Source organism: Anabrus simplex, chromosome 8, assembly GCF_040414725.1.
Source record: "Anabrus simplex isolate iqAnaSimp1 chromosome 8, ASM4041472v1, whole genome shotgun sequence".
Classification (NCBI taxonomy): Eukaryota; Metazoa; Arthropoda; class Insecta; order Orthoptera; family Tettigoniidae; genus Anabrus; species Anabrus simplex.
Genome location: NC_090272.1, coordinates 67,262,433 through 67,289,256, shown reverse-complemented (window position 1 = coordinate 67,289,256; position 26,824 = coordinate 67,262,433). Strand labels below are relative to the sequence as shown.

General features: G+C 37.7%; 1 protein-coding gene across 1 annotated transcript in view; it reads right to left on the bottom strand.

The window, feature by feature from the left end:
* Window positions 1-204: 204 nt before the first annotated feature.
* The window catches only part of pAbp (poly(A) binding protein), a 46,260-nt gene continuing 19,640 nt past the window's right edge, over window positions 205-26,824 (bottom strand). The window contains exons 2-10 of the mRNA XM_067152265.2: window positions 22,837-23,030; window positions 14,866-15,144; window positions 13,922-14,038; window positions 13,583-13,777; window positions 12,913-13,128; window positions 10,115-10,367; window positions 9,339-9,499; window positions 3,606-3,818; window positions 205-1,472 (exon numbers count right to left, since the gene is read on the bottom strand). Of these exons, the coding sequence (XP_067008366.1) occupies window positions 1,401-1,472; window positions 3,606-3,818; window positions 9,339-9,499; window positions 10,115-10,367; window positions 12,913-13,128; window positions 13,583-13,777; window positions 13,922-14,038; window positions 14,866-15,144; window positions 22,837-23,030 (1,700 nt within the window). The 3' untranslated portion in view covers window positions 205-1,400. The remainder of the gene's footprint in view (window positions 1,473-3,605; window positions 3,819-9,338; window positions 9,500-10,114; window positions 10,368-12,912; window positions 13,129-13,582; window positions 13,778-13,921; window positions 14,039-14,865; window positions 15,145-22,836; window positions 23,031-26,824) is intronic.

The window sequence follows — 26,824 nt, the reverse complement described above, 5'->3', positions numbered from 1 at the left end:
GTCAATTGTCATTAAATACTTTGATTTTGAAGAAACATTTAAAAGAAAAGAAAACCAAATGAAGTTTGGCACAATATAGTATACCATATATAGATATAATGTTGAACATGCTCAAGGAATGTAAGATGGGACTCAATAGAATGGAAAGGGGAATGTCTTCAGACTGGCTTTCTTGATGGGAATGTTAAAAATAAACAAAAACAATAACTCTTGAAAGGAAGTATTTATCCATAAACCCTGAAGATTTCCCAAGGAAAGAACAAGATTTTCATACATCAAATATGTGACAAGTGCAATTACATCCCCCCAAAATTATATTATCTAATATAATCTACCAATCAGAAAGGAAAGCCATACTGATTTTCGTTCTTCAAATTTGGACCAGGAGTTTGTATTTCTCTCTCATTTTTTTGAAGTTTTTCAGTAATTGTTATCAGCATTTTCAGCGTCATATGACACATTTTTCTCTTTTTTTGATTGATTTTTCAAAAAACAATTTACTGGGTAACTCATTATTTTAAGAGTATATTACATTAATATGACGCTTCACCCTCATTTATGCTGGAATAAAATTATATTACAATGAGGGATGAAAACGTTTCAGTTACACTTTATAATACTTAGCCTACTCCACTGCTTTTAAAAACCTGATTTCAAATGCGTTCCAAATGTATTCGCTGGTTTCATAAACAAGAATGACAAAACAGGTGAGCTTCATGATTGATAAGGCATAAAATTATCCATGTCAACATCCAGAATAAGATGTCAACTGATATGGAAGATAATTTTTAAAATACACAATTGCCCGGAAATTACTTTAAAAATAGTGAAATTCAGCCTCAGTCTAAAACCAATAGAGACCGAGTAACAGAAACACAACAAATGCGTATAGTAATGTTTTCTAAACTAGCATCAACAATTAAAAGAAGAAACCAGCCATATTAAGAAGTCTTATGGGCACAATTTTAACGTTGATTCAAATGATTCCCATCAGTTTTAGTTACTTTAAATCAATGATTCACAATGTATTGTTCGCAGGAATCTTTCATGAAGACCGATTACCTGACCATTAGAACATACATGCATTTGGTCAACAGTATACATAGAAGCCTATAAGAGTAATATATATATCCTTATCCCCCCACATCATAAAGACAGCACAGACAAAAAATCAAAAAACACTTCTTCAAGAATGGAACATTTTAAATTGACTGTATTGTCAATATGAATTATGAAGCAAATGGAAGTTAAATATGATCTCACTTAGAATTTCTATGTTTCTTATAACCTTGTAATATATGCATGTCTAACAGACAAGCTGGGAATTCAAAAAAAAAGGTGGCCACAGATGCACTTTAATTGTGGCAAGAACCTGGAGATAAGGATCAGAATCTAGCAAGTTACTCCTTCTTGCCCTGTGATGCAGCCTGCTTGGCCTGATGAGCCTGTAGTACAGCCACAGCTTCTTCAACCTGTCAACAAACCGTACATAACATTTAGCATTCTCTAAAAAAAACAATCACTATCACAATGTAACTAAAATGAATGAAATGTATAAGAAATTGACAAATGCAGCAGCATGAAAGGGCTTCTACATAAATCCCATCAGGATGCAAGGCCTACAAAATACTTCATACTGATTAAGCAATGTCCCGTTTAGTCTTAACGAAATCCCTACTTCTACAATTTCACAATCTCAATTTGCTCCCCTGCTACAAATTTCAATTTTAATTTTTTTTTTTTTTTTTTTTTTTTACAGAATCCCAATTTAGTGTGAACAATACAATTGAACCTCAATATCTTGAACCTCCACTACTCCAATTCAGTATCTTGAGGAAACTTAAATTTCCCGACGGTTCTTCAGTGTATTGATTTCTCCTAGCACAAGAATTCTCTTTACAAGAATTTACAGATTTCTCGAAGCAAACGTTTCCTCCCTTGAAAAAAAAAAACCTCTATAACTCGAATTTTGTACAACATTGACTGTGGAATAGAGCATTTGTAGTTTGTGAGGAACGGTTAACAAGTAAAGAAAGGGTTACAGTGATGCTCGGAGCTAATATGACTAGAACCTAAAAACAAACTTCTGATGGGAAAATTGGCAAAGCCTAGTTTTTTTTCCCTGGTATGAATTCATTTTATATAGATGCTGATTCCCACAGGGAACCTGAAATATTTGTCCCAAATGAGTGACTTTATAATACCAATATAGTTGGACCATTATTGGACATTATCAAATTTCCAGCTCCAAGTAGCCTACGCAGTGCCCTCCACGGTATGCACTAGCCATGCGTCTTGGCAGGTGTGCTATTTACCAACTGATGAGCACAAGTTAGCACAGTGGCAAAACGCTGGCAACCAGGAACGAGTTAGCTGGAAAATTTATAACGTCCAATAATGGACCAACTATATTCGTATTATGAATTCATTACCAGTCAGGTACGAAAGCAACCCCGGAAGTCGTGGATGACAAGCTCCATTTACGGATTTACGGATCTTGGCTGCGTGGTTTCAAACCTACATACAGAGTAAGTCGAATATAAATCACAGCGTTTCTCACACCAATAAATATTGTTGAAAAGTATGTGGATGAAAAAAAGGTTAACAGTAAAAAACAGAAGACACTAATAATTTCCAACGGGGTAAACAGAGGTATGTTTCTTGCTTCATGAATGTATGTACGCAATCCATCTTCTAAAAAGTTGCTTTAATAAGGGTCATAATTAAAGCGATACCGTAAAATAAAGAGTTTGTTAGAATATTTTTAAATAATGTAAAAAATACTGTATTCAGTATAAGCCCGTAGATACATGTGATTCAGTTATGCTCAAAAACTGTATTCCCTATATCTCGGAATTTCAATAACTCTAAATAAAATTTAGCTCCCGAGGTGATATGAGATAGAGGTTCTGCTGAACTAATACACTTCAATGAAATTGGAAATTTCAGACTCCACTTAAAGAATCAGCACCTATTCACAGCATTTGGAAATCTCTTTATAGACAAACTGCTAAGCATCATCAATATGTTATAATAAACACTTCAATCTTTAGTATAAAGCAATACATTAACTTTTGATGTGCAATGCTGAGAGTATTCACTGACAGTGAATACTATGTATTCAAAGTCATCAAGTCAACAGATATTCAAGTAAAATGGCAAGTTGCAATTACAGTAGAATCCCTATTTAACGTTTTTACAGGGACCTGATTATAGCCTTAATGGGGGTTTACCTTAAATCGAGGTTTCAGTAAAAACCACACCTTTTTACCTTTCTCTAATTCTTATAGTCTGAACACGCATATTCAGTTGCGTTCTTAAAAATTGCAAGAGTGTCACTCCAGAAGCTTGCGGCAAACATTACCATCTTCTTACGTCAAACGGAGTTACCTAAGCTAGGTTTACCGTGCAACGTATTACGCAAACATATTTCAAGCTGTACTGTATGCATTTTAGATGTCCTGTACTTGCACAGAAAGTACCCAATGCCCTTAAAATATTGTGGCTAATCGAACTTTCCTATGACGAGGGAAGAAAGTTTCTCACTTCCTTCTGCATAATACAATCACTCTATATTTCAAAGGTGAAGTGCAGAAACTCCTTACCTTGGCTTTCAGAGACTCGTGATGCTCTAACATGTGAAGCAGCTCAGAGTTATCAATCTCTAGCAACATTCCGGTGATCTTTCCAGCCAAATCGGGATACATTCGCTGGATCAGTGGGAAAAGACGTTCACCCAGCATCTGCTTTTGCTCTTGTGGTGGAGCAGCAGCCAACATTGAAGCAGTTAGAGGTTCCTGGCCTTGAATGTGGACAGCCTAGAAAGAAAAAGGAAGTTAAGCAGACAAGTTATGGTTGTAATAATTATGAATTTTTAATATATTGCAAATACAATGAGCAAAGGAATCAACTAAGGTGACCTGATTCAACATTTGTTTGCTCACTAAGGTGATATGTAAAATGATAAAGATGCATGAAAATAACATTTAGAAACCTTATCTGTATCAATATTTTAATATAATACAAACCACATTAATACGCTAAAACAAATAAAAACCATTGTAATTTGTCACGCTGATTCGTTAACCACTTCTGTACTACTTTGATATCTTGGATGATCAGCAAATATCTATTTAACAAGCCCAAATAAAACATTACACAAACCAACTTCTACCAAAATATCCCAATGTGGTTAACTTCCAAGCAAAACACACAATCTCTAAATATTTTAAACAAGGTCTCGTCATTACCCCACTCCTCTGTCATATTTCTAAGGGTTGAAGTTTTGTTTTTGCAGAGCTAATTAATTAGAAAAGAGAAAAAAAAGGAAGGAATTTTTAAGCCTCGCAATGGTCTCAAAGAATTAATCAAAACTAGGAAAACTTATAGAAGTCTCTTAGAAGAGAAAGTACAGCCACACTTCACAAAGACCTTTAACTAGGAGCGAGTCTCCTCTGGTACGTTAAGCAGAGGTAAGTAAACATCTGATGTCAGGAAATTACTTTATTCAAAGACCACACTTAAATGAACCTATTCAGTGACTTGACTGTGATGGGAACAGACTGCCAACTGAGTTGGTGGAAAAATACCAACTTTCAGACTTCTGTATGTCAGGAGCACTGTACCAACCTTGATTTAGTCTAACTTCTGCTAACCCATTCACACCTTTGGCTTCCATATGGCAATTAATGTCACAATGATAAGTCTTCTACAAACCCTGAATATTCAGCTCTGGACATCTGTTTCACGTAGTAAATTTCCTTGCACATATCGAACACTTTTTCAGACAGAGCATGTATATCATGTATTATAGCCTCCCCAATTTCTGAAGGTTAAAATTAGGGGGGAAAGGGGGTCTTATAGGCAAGTAAATATAGGGGTCTTTGATACATTCAAGTTTTATCGTACATACACGAATAAAACCTGCACCCTTAATTTACGAACGGAAATGGAAGTGCGTGTTTTATTTTTTGGTATTTGTACAGCTTTGTTAATATTTTACTGAAATTGAAAATACCACAAATAAAAATATAATTTTGAAGCAACTTGAAATACCGTTATCTTCATTAGCATAGTTCAGCGACATATCAAAATATACGGGTGTGTGGTCTGCACTGCCAATTTGCAAGAGTAAATAACAAATCCGTAAAAATTAATAAGGCTTTCTTCACAACTGATTGGGAGACATTGCACAGCAATAGTTTGCCAGTGAAACTGAAGGCATTTCCCTCAGAAAGACATGCGAGCCATCCGCAGCTAGCTTTTGTTCACGAAAATTGTTCAGGTTCAGCCATACTTTTATCACACACAAAACTCTCATCCACATCGTGCTTTCCTCCTGCAGTACAATTACCAATTTGCACTACCTCCAATTTAAGTAGAGAAAAAGGGTTCCACCTACTCAACATACTTTCATTAGTAATGCAAATCTTAAAACATCACTCCACGGAGGTCATCTTTAGCCATGACAACTATAAAACTGAATTTTATTCTTCAAGTTTTTCCACCAGAAATATTTTTTAACACTCATTTATTGTACAGTGAAACCTCATTAGTGCCCTTGTCATTAACGCGTTTTCCCGCTTAGCACGTCGTAGATACGAAGTCCCGATTATCACTATTACATCTATATAAAAATACCTCACCACGTCACAAATTTTTGCCATTACCGTTTAGTACAATCACATTTTTCCTAGCCCTGAAAATTTTATTTTGTCATCCCTTGCGGAAGGAACATGATTAAGAACTCAGGTAAAAGCCCCTGCCGCAGTTGTGTGATAACAGGAAAAGGCCTTGAATCCTTGAACTCCACAGAACAAATTGCACTAAGTTTTTCATATTTGTTCTCTGGTGTTTTTCACACCTTTTAATACTCTCTTCTCGTAGAGTTTTCATTATACCCGCGGATATACAACGTAAAATCCCATTATGTCTGAAAAATCTTATCTAATGTGTCCACATCCCTGTTTTTATCCATGTATTTCAGTAGTATGTTTTCTCGCTTAACACACTCATTTTCCTTGTTCCCTGCAGAAATGTCTTAACGAGGTTTCACTATATTCATGTCTTTGATTAGTCAATTCCATGATGAATTGTTGATGAGGCAGAGCAATAAGCTATGATTTTCATAATGATCTGTATTGAAAGAATTACAATTTAAGTAGAGAAAAGAAAGGGTTCCACCTATTCAGTACCCTTCTATTAATAATGTAACTGCTTAAAACATTATGGTACTAGTTTTGTGGAGGTCAATGGCTTTTCTTTATCCATGAACGAGCAGAAGGGGTACCAACTTTCAGATTACTGAATGTCAGGAGCACCGTACTGACAATGACAAAAATAATACCCTCAACCAAACTCCTTGCTGCCAAATTTTGAACAAATAGGCAGGGATTACTCTCATACGTACGGTACCTTACATTCCTTAATAACGTGGTCCAGTTTGTCAGTCTACGTGTGCAGCCATCCATCGTCATTCCCAGCTAGTTTTTCCTTAGAGAGCTAAGACACTCGTGGGGTGACAGGATTCCACATCCTCCTTTATCTTTTTAGTGGACGAAAGTATTTCCTTGCTGTTTGGCACAACAGTGCCAAGAACATGGTTAATTTTGATAAGGTTCGGCTGTGTTAGGGTAGTAACCATGCTACCCGATATGAACTGAATGCGACCTTTATTCTCTTATCAGTGTCGTGAAGTTGTTAAAGTTACAAAATTGATTATTTTATTCCAAACTTTGAAAAGACATTCTGCTTAAAACTTGAATCACCTTTGAGAAATGCAATCCTCTTGAAAAATAAAATTTTTACCAGTAGATTTTTCTATAAGGTCTTCCCAAGATCAAATAATGCTTTGATTTTACAGTGTATCTTTCTCATTTCCAGACAAAAGAAAGGAGTGAAGCCCCCTTTCTTTTTCTTTTTTACCTTAGAAAGGAAGCTAGGGGAAAAATACACAATTTCAATCTTTATCTGTATTGCAGTAGTGCTACAATAGTAGTTCTATTTTTGACTTGTCCAATCTGCCCATTTGCGAATAGATTCTCACAGTTTGGACTCTATTTTGGAAACTATTTTTTAAGTTGCAAAGAGACGGGATCTCGAACACTCGCAATTGCCGTCAAGATGACGTAATTTGGAATAACAAGCCGATAGCAGGGAAGTTGGTAGCACAAGATGACTATAATTCAAATGAAAGCAATGATCACGCTTACTGTGCGGTAGGCCTACTGTTTAACCAACAAACACAAATTACTGCCATTACATTCTTTTGTATTAATATTGCATAATACAATACCCTTATCACTTTTCTCTGTGGGATAGAGTACGAAGTGAGACGAATCTTCATAGAGAGTTTACGACCGCATGCCCTTCCCCACGTCAAACTCATCAGAGGAGTTAATAAGATGAAACGAATGACTAAATGAGTAACTAAAACTTATATTTACTTTATATATAGGCCTAAAAGTCATGTGTTCACCATTTATTCTTTTTAAATTTAGCAATAGTGCCTTCCAACAAAAATAGCCAGTAACATTCAGAATACATTTGTAAGTTTGGTAAAGAATAGTGTTGAATGTTAACATGTACAATTTATAGCTCTTTATAGCCTAAAAATTGAAAATAAGTGTAGAAAAGAGTAAAACTCTTGTTATGACTAGAGGGGAGAAAGAAAGGAAAGGTCAGATCAGACTTGCAGACAAGCCCCTGGAAGTAATGGAAACTTTTAAATACCTGGGGAGTGAACTAATGGAGAATGCTCGACTGGATGCTGAGATTAGTAGAAGGATTCAAGCTGGAAGTTGTTTCTATCATAGTGTAAGAAACATGTTATGGGACAAAGATGTGCCAACGGAAGCAAAGGATACTATGTACAAGATGTATTATGCACCCATAACAACTTACGGACCAGAAACTTGGACAATGACAAAGAAGGACGAGACTTGGATACAGGCAGCCGAAATGAAGTTCTTGAGGAGTATGATACAGAAGAGTAGAAAAGACAAAATAAGGAATGAGAAAATCCGGGAAGAAATTGGAGTGGAAAAAATGAATGATAGAATAGAGAAGAGCCGACCAAGATGGTTTGGGCACATAAAGCGAATGAGCGACGAAAGAATGCCAAAATAGGTGATGGAAATGCAAATCCAAGGAACGATAGGCCGTGGATAACCACGATTGAGATGGAACGATGCCATTCAACGCAGCTTTATAGAAAGAAACCTGGACTGGGACACAGTGTTGGAGGAGGAGTGGTGGAAAGACCGAAGAAAAGTGGAGAGGAACCATATTTGCCGCTACCCGGCTACAGCTGGATAAAGAGAAATGATGATGATATAACCTAAAAGTCATGTATTCACTGCACAAAATTTGAGGTTATCGCATATTCGACCTCACCTCCTTACTTTTAATGCTGTAAATGTGAGGGAAAAAATGGGGTCTAATACACGAGTAAATACGGTATGCTGCTAGGATATGTCATGTTTGCAGTGCGAGAAGTAAGAAATCAAGCGGGAAAGATTCTCATGAAGGAGACACGTGAACAGTGTGGTGATGTGCTGTGTATGGAAACATGCTTCATGAAGAAACAATACGATTCCCGAAAGTAATGTACATAAAACTAATAATGGCGTAAAACATGCTATAAGTTCAATCTATATTGATAAGTGTAACGGCCCTGCAGTGTAGGGGTAGCACGCCTGCCTCTTACCTGCAGACCACGGGTTCGATTTCCGGCCAAGGCATGGAATTTTACTTGGATCTGAAAGCCTACACTATTACAATTGAGGAGATATCTTACGGTGAGATGGTGGCTCCTGTCTAGAATGCTAAGAATAACAGCGGTGAGGATTCATCAGGCTGACCACACGAAACCTCAATCTGCAGGCCTTCGGGCTGAACAGCGGCCACCTGGTAAGCCATGACCCTTCGGGGCTGTTGCGCCATGGGTTTAGTAACAAGTGAAATGATACGATTTTACGAACAGTGATCCTTTGGTGGACTTTTTATCTTTTAGACATTTACGTGCTTGAACAATCCCCCATAAAATTTGAGATTTATTGCAAATAATTGCGTTCTTTCATTTGTGTGTAGTGTGTTATTGCAGAAGAGTAGACCGTCGAAATGATGAAGTTCCATTAAATTACATAAATGCATAATTACAAAAAAAAAAATTTTCAATATCGCAGAAAACGTCTGGTTTCCAGCGACATGAACATAAATAGGGTCTGGTAGAGACTATGTTAAGATACAAACTGGAGTTCCGAAGCAGGAAAATTTCCAACTACAAAGTTTCAAGAGGTCTCGCTAGTTTAATACTAAGAATTATTACAATTACTTACTTGTTGCACAGGTGGCTGCTGAGCCACAGGCATAGGCTGAGGTGGATTGCGCATGTTGGCAGTATACTTGTAATTGGCTGGACGGCCCTGAGCAGATACAGACACTGTGGGAGCTCCCATTGGACGACCCTGAATGTTTGCTGCACCGACAGGTTGCTGGCCTGTGAAACAAATAAGTTTTTTCAACTGAAATTATGTTCAAGAACAAGTACGTCAACCCATTTTGTTGAAACAATTGAATTTTATAAACTGCAGTACTGAAAAAGAAACCAAACAATGGAAGAGGTGTTCTTTAAATGAGAAGGAAGAACAGAGGGTACCACAGTAAAAAGGTTTCAAGCTGTATGCTGCCTTTATCATCTTCCCAACTTCAGGAATCTGTACTGCTGATGAACTTAAGATGCTCTACAAAAAAATAGAAATCATTCAGAATGTCTATGCCACTCACAAAATCAATGGAAATACTTTTATTGAAAAATTACATACCTCCAAAAATATACAGTATAAACCTTGTTCTGTTCATACAATAACTGAGAAACTGTCATTCATTATTAGTTTCAAAATAAACTGAAATTGTAAACTGCAACAAACTCCTGCAACATATGGGAATTTTAAGTGATACTAAATAAAGGGTCAATAATATAAAATGTAAAAATAAATTAGAAAGATTTATTATAAGACCAGCTCAGGGTCAGGTCAGCATGAGCTACAACCCTTCACGCTACGCAGAGAAATTCGCCAACAGATACATTTCTGTTTGAACCACAAAATTTTACCTGTGATAGGACGAGCAGAGAGAGCATTGCGCATGCTGCTGGGCTGAGCACCTGGAGGGCGAGGAGCAGTGCGGAATGGACCTTGCATATTGGTGAATGCAGCAGCCCCACCTTGGGCATTTGGACGAACTTGGGGTTGTGCAGTCCAGCGGGGAGTAGCACGAATCTGAGCCATCTGAGCTGGCCCATAGAAACGCTGCGGTTGAGGCAAAGTGGGGACAAAGTAACCACCAGCACCACCTGGTTGGAAGATCTGTAAACATGTTAAACAGTTGAACAAATTCATTAGTTAGTGCATTACACAAACCGAATCACTATACAAGGAAATTCCCTAGAGGCAGAGATGATCACCATCGCACTCGAATATACAGCAGTCACTGAATATGTTGCATTTAAAGAGAGTAAACATGCTAGTCGCATAATGGTAACGTCTTTTAAGATTAGAATAGAGACATCACATTCAATAATTGCCTCCTAAGGACGTTTTTTAATATACCGTATAATCCCAAATACCACCCGCACTTTCCCCCAAAATACTGTTTCTATTGGAGTATTGAAATACATTTTAATGCGGTTGCCGTACTTGATATACAGATAGATTTTTTTTCTCTCAACACAGTTACAGTGGCATGTAAAACCGAAATGCAAAGTAATGAAATACAGTAAATCAAAGAATATTGGTAAATATGCGGTACATATGAAAGCCGCTGCTGCGGATGCTCGATCGTCATTTGCTTCACAAGTGTTGCTGGCATGTTGGGTGCGCAAACATCTGTTCCCGCCGGATATCGTACTTTGCGAGAGTCGAGACTGTTGGTTACGGAAGTTACCTCGCTCACATTTGAGTTCTGTATCTGTCCCATGAAAATGCTGTCTCGATAGTAAGCAATGTATTCAAAACTGCGTCTGCGGTCATTTACTGTGCGCGAGAACTGAAAGTTGTAAGCGACTCTGAAATATACGGAAATCATGCCGCTAGCAGAAAGTACAATATTGATGAATCGTGTATTTGTGATTGGCAGATGAAGGCAAAACTAAAAAGTAACTGCGATCACAGAGCGTTCCGTGGGCGGACTGCAGTGTTTCCAGAAATTGAAGAACGACTCCACAAATTTGTGATAGAAAAATCTGCGTTAGGGTAGGGTGTTTCTATTGAAATGTATCAATTGAAAGCACTAGAGATCTCAAAAGAACTTAAAACACAGGGTTTTACTGCAAGCCACGGATGGATCCGAAACTTATCGGAGAAAGGGATTGTACATTCGGAGCCGTACGTCTATTTCACAATGTCTCCCTGGGGCGCATGAAGAAAAATTAACGGCCTTTCAGCGACACCTTATTCATTTGAGGAAGTAAAATTCTTATTTGCTGTCACAAATTGGGATTGCTGACCAGACACCTGTCTATTCTGAAATGCCATTGGAAAATACAGTGGATATGAAGGGTTCTAACAGTGTAACCATTGGAACAGGTGGTAACGGAAAACCGATGCATGGTAATGTTGTGCGTATTAGCAGATGGAACCAAACTCCCTCCATATGTGGTTCTGAAAAGGAAACCACTTCTGAAACGAAACTTGCCGTCCAGTGTTAGAAAACGAGTACAGCTGAATGGACAGTGCGTTAGTTGAGGACTAGGTGAAGAGCTTTCTTACAAAAATGAAACATACTTGTATTGGACAGTAACCAAGGACATACATTGATGCCGTAAAAGATAAGATGAGGAAAGGAAAAACCTATCTTGCAATAATTCCCGGAGGACTCACTTCTATTCTACAGCCGTTGGATGTGTGCGTGAACCGGCCTTTCAAAACTGCAATGAAACAGTTGTACATCAAATGGATGTCTGATGGTAATCACGCGTTAACACCAACCGGGCGAGTGAAAAGGCCTGAAGTGGGAATAATATGCAGCTGGATCAAGACTGCATGGGCGCGCATTCCCAGCGATCTAGTGTCCAAAAGCTTTAAGAAATGTGGAATTTCAAATTCCGTGGATGGTAGTGAGGACGACTATTTGTGGAAAGATGCCAACGACGAAAGTTCCTATGGTGAAACTTCAGATGATGACGGTGAATTGTGAATGATCTGAGTATTGCACCGATTTTATTTATGATTTTTGTGATGATTTTATTAATTGTAAGCTGTTTGAATTTATATTTGTGGTATAATTGAAGAAAATTGAATGTTTGCAAGTTATTTGATTTTTTATTTTTTACCGTATTTTGCCATCTCAAATTTAAGGTGCGGGTCTTATTCGGTGGTGGGTGGTATTCGGGATTATACGGTAAATGTTTTGACATGATCTGGTTACTTTTCATTAAAAATGAATGTATAATTCTTAGACATACTTTCTTCTCACAGTACTGCACCCTGTCTTTCTGCTTCCTAACTATTAAAAAAGTATTTTAACAAATTCTCCAAAGGAATATCCAAATGCCATAACAAACAGCAATTAGTATTTATCTCCAGTGTGCTTCGAGTACAATTAGGACCTCAATTTATCTCCGAACATAATTTAACTAACTTCGGCATTACTCATACTGAGAAAGTAACAAAACAGATACAGGTAAAACACAAATCATTATCTCAGGTATAGCAACCTACAACTTCTTATACATTTCAGAACTGAATCATTATAACATGTATAGCTTTTTAAGTGCGAATTTATGCTCTGTGTATTCCCTTAAAAGACAGTACAAAAGCATGTTTTGTCCATATTGTTTTTACAGTAATGTTCCTTATATTCTTAACAGAATTTTTCTTTCTTTAAAGAACAAACATCAAAAACTGAACTCACCTGACCCATTTGCTGCATACGCATGTTAGCCATGCGCTGCATGTATTGTGAAGCCAAATGGGCTTTGCGGTCTTCTTTACGTTGGGCCAGAGCCACATACAATGGCTTAGTTCCCACAATGCGTCCATTCATTTCGGTGACAGCCTTTGTAGCTTCCTCAGGAGAGGAGAAGCATACAAATCCAAAGCCCTTGCTACGTCCTTCTTCCAGCATTACCTGGAGAAACACAAAACAGGAATACAGAAATCTGAAAACAAAATTATTCAGTACAATGATTCTTTTCTTTACTTTCAAGTTACTACCCCAGGAAGTGAATACAATATGAGCACCTACTCTAAGGGTCAAAGGTGAAAATAAGAAAATAATTTGGCCCACAAAATGCATCCCCAATAGCTCATTTGAATAAAATGAGAGAAACATGAAAACTTTGAGAAACTCTAAATATAAATGACAGATTCACAAGAAATGAACATCTACATTGTGTTGGGCTAGGACACACAATGGTTTAGTTACTACAATGCATCCACAGGAGTGACACTTCCCATGGTGGGACCTAGTAGTCCTAATCACTTTTAGTAACCAAGTAATGTCCAATAAATTTCCTGTTCACGTCAAGGTAATTACAAAAAGTATGTTGAAAAAACTACTTCAAGGCAGTAGCTTAATTTACCTTGGCGCTGGTGATGGTACCGAAAGGAGAGAACTCCTTTCGCAAACGTTCATCATCAATAGTATCATCAAGGTTTTTCACATACAGATTAACACCCTGGTAGCGATTCAGACGTTCTATCTTCAGCTGCTCGAACTTGCGTTTCAGTTCTTGCTGCCGTTCTGCTTTCTTCTGCGCACGGCCTACATACAGGGGCTAAACAGAAATAACATAATAAGCTTGATATTAAACGAGTTAAGTTTTACACTTAATGATGAAAGAATTATAGAAGCAAAGACTTTATTAAGTACAACACGACTAGAACAAAAGACATAAGTGCACAATTTGTTATTGACTAACCTTGCCTTCAATTACTTCTTTCCCATTTAACTCATCTACAGCCCTCTCAGCATCTTCGGGCTCTTCGAATGCGACAAATCCAAAGCCACGTGATTTCCCATCGTCTTTGGCCATGACCTAGAAGTAGATTTATTATTTCAGTAAAACCACACCATCTTCGTCAATCAAAACACAGCCAAGCTCAGCAGTTGTAGAACATTGGATCATAATAATTTCCAAATCTTTAAGTACTACAATATATAATAGAATATACTCTGTGCGTAATATTTTGAAAGTTAATGCCCAGAAATGCAGTCCATAGAGCATTATTAGAAATAGGGTTGTTACTGCCCTCAATCTCATATTTGTGCACTACACATGATGTCAAGTTACCTAGTATGAAAAGTATGGCTGCAAGTGCATGAAGTTTTTGCTATCACTGTTACAAAGTTACTGAAGAGAAAGAGAAGACTGGAAACCACACAACAGGAAAAGTAGAATATTCAAAATGAGAAGAGGCAATACGGATACTTAATGAAATGTGCCAGTTAAAAATTTTAGGGAACAATAGTACTGGCTTTAAAGCTAGCAATTTTTTAAAAATCAGAATGGATTAGGCTTTCCACGGAAAATGAACACCATTCTACGGCTTCCAGGCAATTACGAAGAAAAGACGTTTAAGTTTCATCATTGTATAATTCATACATACTTCGCTGACATGGATTAGACCCCAGACTACACTAAATAGGAAAGGGGAATACAGTGTAATTATTTTAAATAAAACACAAATTAAGGTACTTTTAGAATTTCCTCTCCCAATAATATAGTGTGCAGATAATTCGTGTATACAGAGTATGCTCCAACAGAGCGAGACAGGGAGAGATATCAACAGCTTCATCATAAAATTAGACTGCAAGATAAAATTCACGTTAAAGAAAATTTTAGAAGAAACTGATAAAACTTACCTTGTGACTGGTAATTCTTCCATACTTCTCGAACATTTCACGCAGGGACTCATCATTGAAATCTTCACCAAAATTTTTAATGTACACATTGGTGAACAGTTTTGCTTTCTCACCAAGCTCCTTTTCACGCTCCTTACGTGGAACAAATTTGCCTACAAACACTTTCTTTCCATTGAGCAACATACCATTTACTTTCTCAATGGATTTTGTAGCTGCTTCTTCCGTTTCAAAGTGGACAAACCCGTATCCTTTAGAGACTCCATTTTCATCCTGAGCAACCTATGGAAATAAGAAGAGCTATTACACTGAATTGTCCTAATAAGTTGACTAAATTCTCAATAGAACAATTTCTAGGTGCAACTATTCAATACAATGTCACTGTATTTGTTAAGAGTATCTTAAATGTTACAACATATTTTGATCCTTTTTTTTTTTTTTTTGGATTATCTTCAGCTAATTATACAAAACCATGATAAATGCGCATTAAAATGGATGAAGTACAAAGACCCATTAAAACAAAACACACATTAAAAGGGGTCTTCGTTATTAAAAAAAAAAATCAAGCTATGTTTCTGTTATCTAAAATTGTTTATAGAAGGCTGGTCCATAAGAATGCTCTTGCTGAAGTAATGGATATGACCATTCGAAAAATGAGGCTGGAACTATTTTCATATAGTATGGCGGACGTCACTATAGAGTTCTTAGTTAAGTAGTTTTCAATATGGAACTTAATACAGGGATTGAAAAAAGGGATATAGATATCAATGACTATGTAATAAACCAAAACTAGACTGTACAATAGAATTCACATTAAAGGAAATTTTAGAATTGAGTCAATATATACGTAGTCAATAGAAAACAAATTAAATTCATTCGAGTCGTATGCGCGAACTAACATCTATGTTACATTCCCTATATATTTAGAAAAACGGCAATGAAGACGATTGTTGACCGCGGGACATGGCTACGCGAGAGAATGTAACAGACTTTTATTGCATAAACCAACAGGTTAGAAGTGCACGCGCTCTCATTCGCACATAATGGATGCATACAGAGGAGAAGTGTTATTTTAAAGTTTTAGCTTAATTATAACGATTTGGTGCGTACAAAGACTGTTCCATTTAATATAAAACATAAATGAACTCTTCTTTACAGTGGTTAAGATTATTTTAGAAAGTAACTACTGTGCTCTTCCTTCTGGTACTTCAACACAACAATTTGCACATCTTTATAATTATAATTATTATTACATAATCTGGTTACACATTAACGGCAAAATTTGAAAATGTATAACAAATATATTCAAATTGATATACACAGAAAATAATAACAGCAACACTAAGTTATATTTTTCAACTCGCTTGTAGTTTATATTCTGATGTTATTCTGTTTTTAGGTTTACATAGCAACTATGACACTCCAAGTAGTTCACCATATCCTTAAGATCCTTTTTCCCCCCCCTTTCATTATCAGCAGGTCATCTGGATACAAGGGAACAATGTCAAAAATTGAAAATGTCACACCAATGATGACATTTCTTGGTGTCACAACTGAATAATATATTGGAATGGTATTATTGTATTGTGCAATTTTCTAAACATATACACCACTAGGCTCATCTTTAGTAAATTTTATCCACATAGCTGTGATTTTTAGTTCTTTATTCTTCATGATACCCCTGGTCAATGGTTTAAAACTTTTGAGGTCATTTCTGTCCATCTCTACTATTTCATAGTTTCTTGAAATAAACAATTCTCCTATCACATACTTCCATTCAGAAGGAACGTGGGCTGTAGAAACCATTTCCTGTTTTTCAATTAATGCAAAGTCTCTGGCGCATGGTAGGAAGCTGTGACCCGAACAGAGAAATTTTTGATGAACTTCATCAAAAAATCCTGAGGTAACAATTTCCTGAATAGTACAAGATGTAGCCAGTTGTCCTACGCATAGATCGGACCACACAAAAGTTTTCTGCTCTGCAAACGGCTTGGTTGAAAGTTTTCAGTGATGTGTTTTAATAAACATGATGCTATTTCTGTCAATCCTCTCTTCCCAATTGTTTCATTCCAGAGATAGAAAGTTACTTTATTTCGTCACATGTCATGTATAGCAACATTGTAGGAAGACAGCTGGCGTTGGTAGTACATGGATGAACAGAACTTGTTGCAAATCGACACAAAGCACAGTTACATTTTCATTCCTTTCGGCAATTTCACCATCGTTGTGCATGGCTTTATACGCTTGATCGGCTTTGTAATGGTGCAGCATACTATCAATCTGTATTTTCTTCCTCTCTTCTGTTTGAGCAGCTTGAAGTTTGTTAAACAATAAGTCACAGTATTTACGTGCGTTACTTCGTGGAGAGCCTACTTTCAGATTCATTTCATGAAAGGTTGATAGTACGTAAGGCTTACTTCAGCCTCACGGTGCTTTGATTTAAAGGCTCTATACATTTTAGCTGAGGTTAAATTAGGTGACAGGTACTCTTTCTCAGTTTTGTGTCGAAAATAATGGCTGGGCTGCCTAGGGAAGCTGTTTTATATGTTCTGTAACTTTGTTTTTGATTTCATCTTTAACAGAGTGAGGACGATTGAAATGCTTGACCCTCTGGTCTTTACGAACACTGGCCCCATCTTTCATATTTCTCTGGAGAGTTTGGATACGTCCACGTGAAATTGAAAATGTGTGCATAAGGGCAGTTTTTACAAACTGGCAGAGAGCCTAATTTGCAACAAAATGTGGCTTTTTTTTTTCTTTTGAGAAGTTGCATTGGTTAGACTTTTCCTTTCTGTGTTAGGTTCCTCTAAGTCAACACATTTTATTAAATAAAGGGTCTGTTCATCGTAAGATAATGTATAAAATTCCAGGAAATAGGACGGTTTTAGTTCACAACTCAATTCTTTACACCCAGACGACCTACAACATTTACAATCGTAATTATCTGTTGGTTTCTCAAGTTCTTCTTCATGCTTACCTCTTTGACTGGTGTAAGCTTTCCCACTGTCCCATAATTGTTTACGTTTCACATCTTTCCACTCACTGGGGTCACTTTTCCTTTTACTACATTGTTTTCCGTCAACTTGTGTACACCGCTTGGGGACAACAGTACATTACGATCACTACTATCTTAAGATTATATGACTACTAGCTGATGTACCCGTGCTTCGCTACGGGATTCTCAGAAAGACTGACTTTGTGGTTTTCCTAACTGAAATCAACATAGGTCATTACAAAAGCATCAGTAGGAATGTAGTGACTAAAAGCAATGTTATCACATAAAATACTCGATCAAATGAAAAACTGCACATTTTCTCACTTTTAACGAACAGTACTACGGTGCCGATCTAACAGTCCAAAGTTTCAGAGCAGGATTGACCAGGCCGCAGACAGCAGTGAACACTTCTGACATTGTGTTAAATATGCACACTTCTCATTCCAATCAGTGCCTCAGAGTAGGGATGGAATAGCTCGAGCGTTATGATGAACCAGTGTGTTACGTACAAGTAGTATCGGGAAATTTATTTGTTTAATAGTAAAGATTCGCACAATGTGCAAAGAAAATAATTTTTAGTTCTCATTTTCATCGAGGCAGAATTTAGTCAGTGACACCAATCTTTTCCTGCAAGACACTGCGTGGTACCTTCCACAGCCCTTGCCACACAATTTGCAGAAGCACTGTGAATCGCTTGGTTCAAAGTAGTTGGTTTTGCTACATAACCGGTGGTGAAATCCATGAACAGCAAAACGCGTCATTACATGTCTAAGCTGATAACCGGGCTTTTTCCATTCGCTATTTAACATAGCGTCTGTAGAGTAGAAATCCAGCCATATTTCTTCCCTTTTTCTCTGAAGGTCAATGAGCAAATTTTCGTATGCCGGTGTAGAGGGTAGTTGCATTTGTAGGCAGAGATCTTCTATGAAAAAAGTTTCTCTTGCCAGCACATATACCAGGCGCGATCGGGTGTACTTTGATACACATAAAGCTTTTTTTAAGAATTTGGCTTTCACTTTTTCTATATCTGCTAGATTGTTTTATGAAACAGGGGAATGACATGCTAAAGAAGAAAGTTACCTAACTCCCCCAGCTATTTCCCGCCAATATTTAGGCAGACTGTTACACTCATATGACTGGGCGATTTGGCCGTGTGGTTAGGGGCGTGCAGCTGTCAGCTTGTATCCAGAAGATAGTGGATTCGAACGCCACAATCGGCAGCACTGAAGATGATATTCAGTGTATTCCCATTTTCACACCAGGCAAATGCTGGGGCCAACGTGGCTTTGTGAAAGGAATGGGAACGATCGACGCTATACATGCAACACGTCTTGTGATAGAACTTCACAATGAAAAGAAGAAACCACTCCGCATCACTTTCTTGGATCTTGAAAAGGCTTTTGACAGGGTGCCTCATGATCTGATTTGGCATGCACTCAGGCTGCATGGTGTACCAGAAGTATATATTCGATGGATTCGGCTGCTGTATCAGAATGCCACCAGCTCTGTCCAACGTGCTGCTGGAATGTCTGCACCATTTTCACATTCAAGTTGGCGTTCATCAGGGTTCGGCTCCATCTCCGCTTTTGTTCATCCTCTGCCTTGACACCATCAGCACCGAAGTGTTAACACCACACCCGTGGACTCTACGCTGATGACGTTATGGTCACCTGTAAATCCTGCCTAAGATTTGCAACAACTAGTCCAACATTGGAAAAACTCCTTGGACAGACATGGCCTGCGACTAACGTCGGGAAGACAACCTTTTCTGTATCCGTAACTAGACTATCACAAAAATACTCGCCACGCTAGTCAATTTCACACAATTATGTTCTTAATCCAGATATAGGCTACCATAACACGACAAAACTTCACTGTACCACCCAACACAAAATAAATTTAACTTCTGAACGGAATGCAAAACCAGAGGTGCCAACCTCTGAAGTGGATTATCAGTATTTGCCCTCCGCCCCAGAGAAAAATTTCGAGTCAAGTCCAAAGCATGCTCCTCCCATCTCGATAATGACACCCCTTTTGCCCTTCGCTCTGGAAATCTATTCGAAAGTGTATCATATTACACAATAACACTTGCACACAAGCTGGTAGTTCTGTGATAAAACATTCCTTATAGCTTGTTTCTCACGCAGCAACTGCTTTTCAGTGTAGCTTTTCTTGAAGCATTCTTCCCACTGTGATGACATTTTCGTCTTCTGGACCATAAGCGATTCCAGTGTAGATGTGCTTAATGTAGACCTCACTTGTTTCTCAATCATTCTGTCAACTGTCAGGTACATTTAACACAGCAAATGAAACATTACTGAAAGATTTATAGTGGAGAAGAGCAACGCCTGGGCTCCTTCATTCACAATGAATTTTACAACGCTTATGGGTAGCAAAAGGAAGTCACGATCGAATAAGTATCCTTGCCAACCCACAAGCATTGGAACAAACTATTTAGGAGAAAAAATGTTCAATCCTTCGAGCATTTTTCCTTCTTTTCTCCTTTTTTCCCCACAGAAAATTATTTCTTCCCGATAATGTCACCTTTATAATGCCAATATAAATGGTCCGTTATTGGACATTATAAATTTTCCAGCTAGCTCATTCTTGGTTGCCAGCGTTTCGCCCTCGTGCGCTAGGGTGGGCTCATCAGTTGGTACCTAGCACACCTACCAATACGCTGGCTAGTGCATACCGTGGAGGCCACTGCGTAGGCTAACTGGAGCCACCGGCAGTGCCAATGCACACTAAGAGACTTTGTCTCATCACTAAAAATTGATGCCTGCTTGGCCATCAGATGATATAGATGTTGATTCCCATAGGGAATCTGAAATATTTGTCCTGAATGAGCAAATTTATAATACCAATATAAATGGTCCGTTATTGGACATTATAAATTTTCCAGCTAGCTCATTCCCTATGGGAATCAACATCTATATCAATGTCACCTTTTCCGTAATAATTTCCCCTTTGACCGTAATTCCGTAATCGTGAGGTGAAATACATAATAATTACGGACAATCCACAATCCATAATAGTTGGCACCTCTGCGAAACACACATAGGCTTAACTTTTTCCATAATCACGCAACTGTGACAATGACTCTTACCAGAGTTGCAAATAAAGTTTCTTTCACAAGGGATGACAAATGTATTCAGGGCTAAAAAAAATGAGACTGTACTCGCAGTAAGCGGTAATAGCAAAACTTATTTATGTTATAGGTATGTTTATATGGTCTTAATCCAGATATAGGCTACCGTGTCACACGAAAAATATTCACTACACTTCACTGTACCACTCAACACAAAAAAAATTTCTAACTTCTGAATGGAATTTGAAATATAAGACAAATAGACTATGGGTTATTCAGCAATCTTGCTGCTAACCAACAAGCAAAACTGAACATTCCTGAGGCTAACGGCTTGCTCCCCGAACGTACAACTTATCTTGTTAAGTTCAGGAATTTACGGAAACTGTGGCGACAATCTTGTCAGTGTTGGAAATCTCATATGTTTCACAAGGGATGACAAGCAGAATTTTCAAGGCTAGGAAAATGTAATTGTACTAAGCGGTAATAGCGAACATTCGTGACGCGATAAGCGAGGTATTTTTATATAGATTTAATACGATGAGAATCGGACTTTGAATTTACGACATGCTAAGCAGTAAAACATGTTAATGAGGAACGCACTAACAAGGTTTCACTGTTTTTTTTTTTTTTTTAAAGTTGCCTTACGTTACACTGACAGAGATAGGTCTTATTGCGACGATGGGATAGGAAAGGGCTTGGTAGCGGCCGTGGCCTTAATGAACGTACAGCCCCAACATTTGCCTGGTGTTAACATTGGAAACCACAGAAAACTATCTTCAAGGCTGCCGACAGTCGGGCTCGAACCCACTATCTTCCGAACTGGTATTTATTAAGTTGTAGTTAATCATAAATTAGTATCAACAGAATGAAGAACCTAACAGTTACAGATTCAGGTTAAGAGGTCAACACACAAACTCGCACACGAGGCTTCTTGCTATGGATATGCCAGCACTTTCTGTAGGCCTACCTAGTTAGATGCAGCTTCAATTGTTGAAGTGAATACATTCCACAATCAGACATGTCTTCCTATCTATATGAATTACTTCAAGAATACAATTACAGGAATACTATTTTTCTAGCACTGATACAGCTTCTATTTAGTTGATTAACAGTATTAAACAGAAGAAGGTAAACATTTTATACAGACTAGCATTAATAACATGAAACGCATACATGAAGAGATATTATTGGGCAAGGGTGCATCTCTTTCTTAGACGAAAGCGTGTAAGATTATTTTATTTTAACACAACAAAAGAGCTGCAATTGTTGTACATCAACTAAGATGTGCTAATTTTACACACTTATTTGGCCTGTATGAATGGTACATTTCTATTATCCATCACCACACTACACACCTGCAAGACCTTCTCAGCTAGCAACGAAATTTTCTTGTATAACGCTGATACAAATGTATCAAAAAAGTGCTATTCGCCAGTGAATTTCCATGTTCGCAAGAAATATAGTCATCTTGAGGCAGATCCAATAGACATTCCAGATCATGGCTACAATTTTCAGTAACTACCTGCAATATCTTTGGTAGATATGCAGCTAAAAGGAAAGGGTTTTTTGATAAATTTATTCAAAATTAATTTTGGCAGACTGAAGAACCCAACAGTTATAAATTGAGTTGAAACTGAAAGGAGATGGCTTCAGATATTTAAAAAAAAAAGTAATTGCAAGCCACTAGACCTCCAAATAATGCTGGAGTATACATAATGTAAAATAAGAGCAGACTACAGAAACAAGTGCAACCAAAAAGGAACTATTAAAGTAACTAATCACCACAACAGCTATAGCATTGTAGATTAAATGGCGAAAGTGCAACTACCTGGTATCAGCAACAAAACATTGTTATCAAATTGCAACAAAATTACTGGTATATACTCACCTTGCAGCTTAAAATGTTGCCAAAAGCAGAAAAGGTATCATACATGGCTTTGTTGTCGATGCTCTTGTCCAGATTTTTAATGAAAACATTGCCAACGCCAGACTTGCGAAGTGATGGATCTCTCTGGGACCACATTATACGAATGGGTCGCCCTTTTATCATATCAAAGTTCATTGTATCCAAAGCGCGTTCAGCTGCAAAGTAAAAATGTATATGAGCAAGAATACTGTAAAACATCTGTTATGTTCCAATGCTCTGCCAAAATTAATGTAGCAATTAATATAACCAGCTAGGACAAAGACTTGGTTTAAATTTTACCATTACAGTTCAACATAGAGGTTACAGCAGGAAGAAGGGAATCAAATGTAAGGAAGATTGAACTGTTACATCGGAGGTCCAAAGAAAAAGGCTCATAAAATTTTGATAAGCCTTTAAGTCATCTATACTCACTATACCAATTAGCATTCTAGGAATAGAGTTTTATCTGCACTTCGATCAGAATTTATAAATATTGGTATTTGTCACTTCCATCAGACAGAAATACAATTTTTAAATTTCTGTCATATTTGTATGTTCGCACATCGCGAGGAAAGTGCAGAACAGAATTGAATGAAAATCTGTATTTAAGGCCAGGGAAGAAAGCACTTCAATCTACACTATACATAACTTATCACTCTGTAAATAAAAGTCAAGCGGAAGGTCTAAAAATAAATTCTCAAATATCTCTTAATACCGGTCCTATCAATAAAGGCTACATAACAAAACTTGAAGAAAATAACATTTCTGATCTTATGTGCAGTATAAATCCATCCTATGATGAATAATGAAAGATTTACCGTTTTACATTTCTTACTTACTTCCTGCATCCTAGTGCCATTAAGGTTAACCTTACTGAAAAATTATTTGTAACAAAGAGAACAGCAAATTCTGATCTTCTGTGCCTCATATTTTTATCGTAGTAGAAACTTTACTGGTCCTGATACAAGAAAGCACAGTCCGTTCCAAAGTGGGCTGTGAAAGGATGTCTGCACAACACACGATCTACGGGAGTTACCTCATCAAGTGGAACAGCCCGTATGAATATTGGTGAGGAGCTAGATAACTTCTTTTGAAATTTTGCCGTTCATGTGGATCGTACATATTCTGATAAGTACTGGTAACTGACTAACTGGTCCATCATTGTATTAGAGCAATTTAATCCGCGTTATGGATGTGCTGATAGGAATGAGGAGTTTCTGCACTGAACAGAATACAGCAAAGCAGTCTTCCCTGCAACTTGTGGCCAAGTCACAAAAGCACCAGAATTTGGAATTGCCAAATTACAAGCGTCCAGTAGTAACAGATGTGAAACTTAAGAATTGGTGCACTGAGGATTTCACATGATATTGTTTTCAACTGCAACATTTGCATGTTATTTTACTCCAGCCGCAAATTTGATTGCTTTTCTCAATTTACCCGGACCACTTACATAGCCAACTTTTCAATGACAGGTTAACAAAATGACACATAAAAATCATTCATCATTATAAACTTATGCCTGTCAGTGATCAGTCTTCAAGCCTCTGAATGAACTAAATACCCCCACAATCCTCTATTTATAACTAACCTGAGACCTTCTTAGTTCCAAACTTCCAATCTATAAGTTATTGAAAACTGAGTAACCAGCATTTCCATGGACTCCCACTTATCTCAGCCTCCATGGCTTAGCCCATTATTCTCCTGGGCAACCTATCATCCCATTTGCTTCACATGACCCCACCACCATAGCTGGTTTACAGCTCATCCAGACTTCAATCCTAACCTAGCTTTTAACCCAATCAATGCCAAACCTGTAAATATATGTTGTGCGATAACGAGCCACCTGTGTTAGACCAGTAAATTTAAGTTTCCATGCAGCGCTCACTTTGCTAAGCCCGTGAAAATACATGCAGCGACCAATCAGTTCAAATGGTGCAACAGAGTTCAGAGAAGTTCAAAAGGAGAGAGTTCACTTTTTCCTCATAGTTACGTTACAACAAAAATGGCTGCACCACGAAAGAGGATATGCCTTGCAAATTATGAAATTGAACGCTTTTTAGTTTATAGTGACTCAGATAATGACTTTCCAGACAATGAAATTGACACTAAATATGAGATTGGAGATAATTTGATTAAAAAAAAGGTAATGGTAAAGGTGCAGACAATGACATCAGCGAATAAAACTAAGGGTGAAATAAGTCACCTCCACCAGTGAAACTGAAATAAATGTCAATGTTCTTGGATTGCTGGTCAGTTTACTCCAATATACAAGGTCTTTTTTTTTTTTGGCTCGCTCGGCAGCACCACTCAGAGCACGGCACAGCTGGCACAATGACACTCCATCGCTAGCAGGTATAAGGCGCGCTTTTCCTCCTCACTGCTCACGGCAATTCACACTTATAGAAATTCAAAGTCTAAAACCTACCTGGCATTGCATTTGATGTTCAAAATGTTGTCCCTCAGCTGTCAAACACGCCTGACACCTCGTAAATAGGTTTGCAGACACTAGGCAAATTTCAGCCCATGTGATGTTCGAAATAACTTGTGTAATGTTCTCTTGTAGTTCTCTTGAGTGAGGCTTGTTCACACAGCCTACACTTTTCCTTTCAACATCCCCCACAGGCAATAATCACAGGGATTTAAATCAGGAGTTAGAGGGGTATAATTAACCACATGGACTTCGTAAACTTCCCGTATTACCTCCATAGGTCGATTAGCAATGTGTGCCATCGCATTATCTTGCATAAAGTAACCATTACTCCGTTCTTATTGTGTCAGCTCTTGAAAGAATGGTCTGAGAATAAGGTCTATATCGATCATCATTTATTGTTTCATGGAAAAATATAGGCCCCTATAATTCTGCAAGCACTTATTGAGCACCAAACTACTATCTTTACATCATGAAGTGGACGGACATGCAGCTGGTGGGGATTTTCTGCACACCAGTAGAGATTGTTTTGACTATCTACATAACCACTGAAGTGTAGCCATGCTTCATCACTATAAAATAAAATTTCTGGGTCAACATACCCAACGTGAACTGACTGAAGCAGCCAGTTACAATACCGAATCCTAGCAAAACTGTCAGCTCCTCTTAAATATTGGGCAGAGGTGGGCTTGTACGGTTTTTGTTGCTTTGTGGACAAAGGATAATGGCACATTAGCCTGTACAACAAGATGCGACAGGTTTTTTGTTGGTGTTCTTTCCAAGAGAGCTCCTATTTTGTCAAGCTTTTCCTCTGTCAAAATGATTAGTTTCATGTGTGATTTCTTGTTATGAATGGACCGGGTGGTGCAGAACTTCTTTACTAATTTATGCACTATACTCCTATGGGGAGGCAGGATACCAGGAAATTTGCAAATGAATCGAAAGCGGCATACTGTATAAGAAGAATGCTTTGCATAGCACAACCCAAAGAATACACGCTGCTCTACTGTATACATCACTCAAACATACAATCAGTATTCCTACAGAAACTACACTGAACACGCTGCCAACACCACATATCGACAGATGCTGAACTGAACTATTGCTGTGAAGCAATGGTTATTGCTACCGTACTGCATTAGATCATCTTAGCAGGTTATGAAACAATATATCTCTCAGCAAATGAGTCACCCGGCCGCGCTATCACCTTCCGTGTGTGTTGCCCTGACACACGGAGCAAGCCAAAAAAGACCTTGTACTTCACACTTTCTGTTCATGCAATTCAGGTGCTACATCCAATAAATTACATAATGATTTGCCGAAAAGTAGATTTCTTTCTGTGTTTGTTCAGTTCTGCACTGGTTCAGATTACTGAGGAGACGATCAATGAATATTACTAGAAGGTCTGAACAGTTTACCAAATCACTACAAATAGTAGACTTCAGAAATGGAGCAATACAAATGTGAAGGAAAATTTATGTGCTTTTGCACTTACAATGCTCGTGATAAGCTGAAAATGTTTTGTGCGTGTCAAACACATGA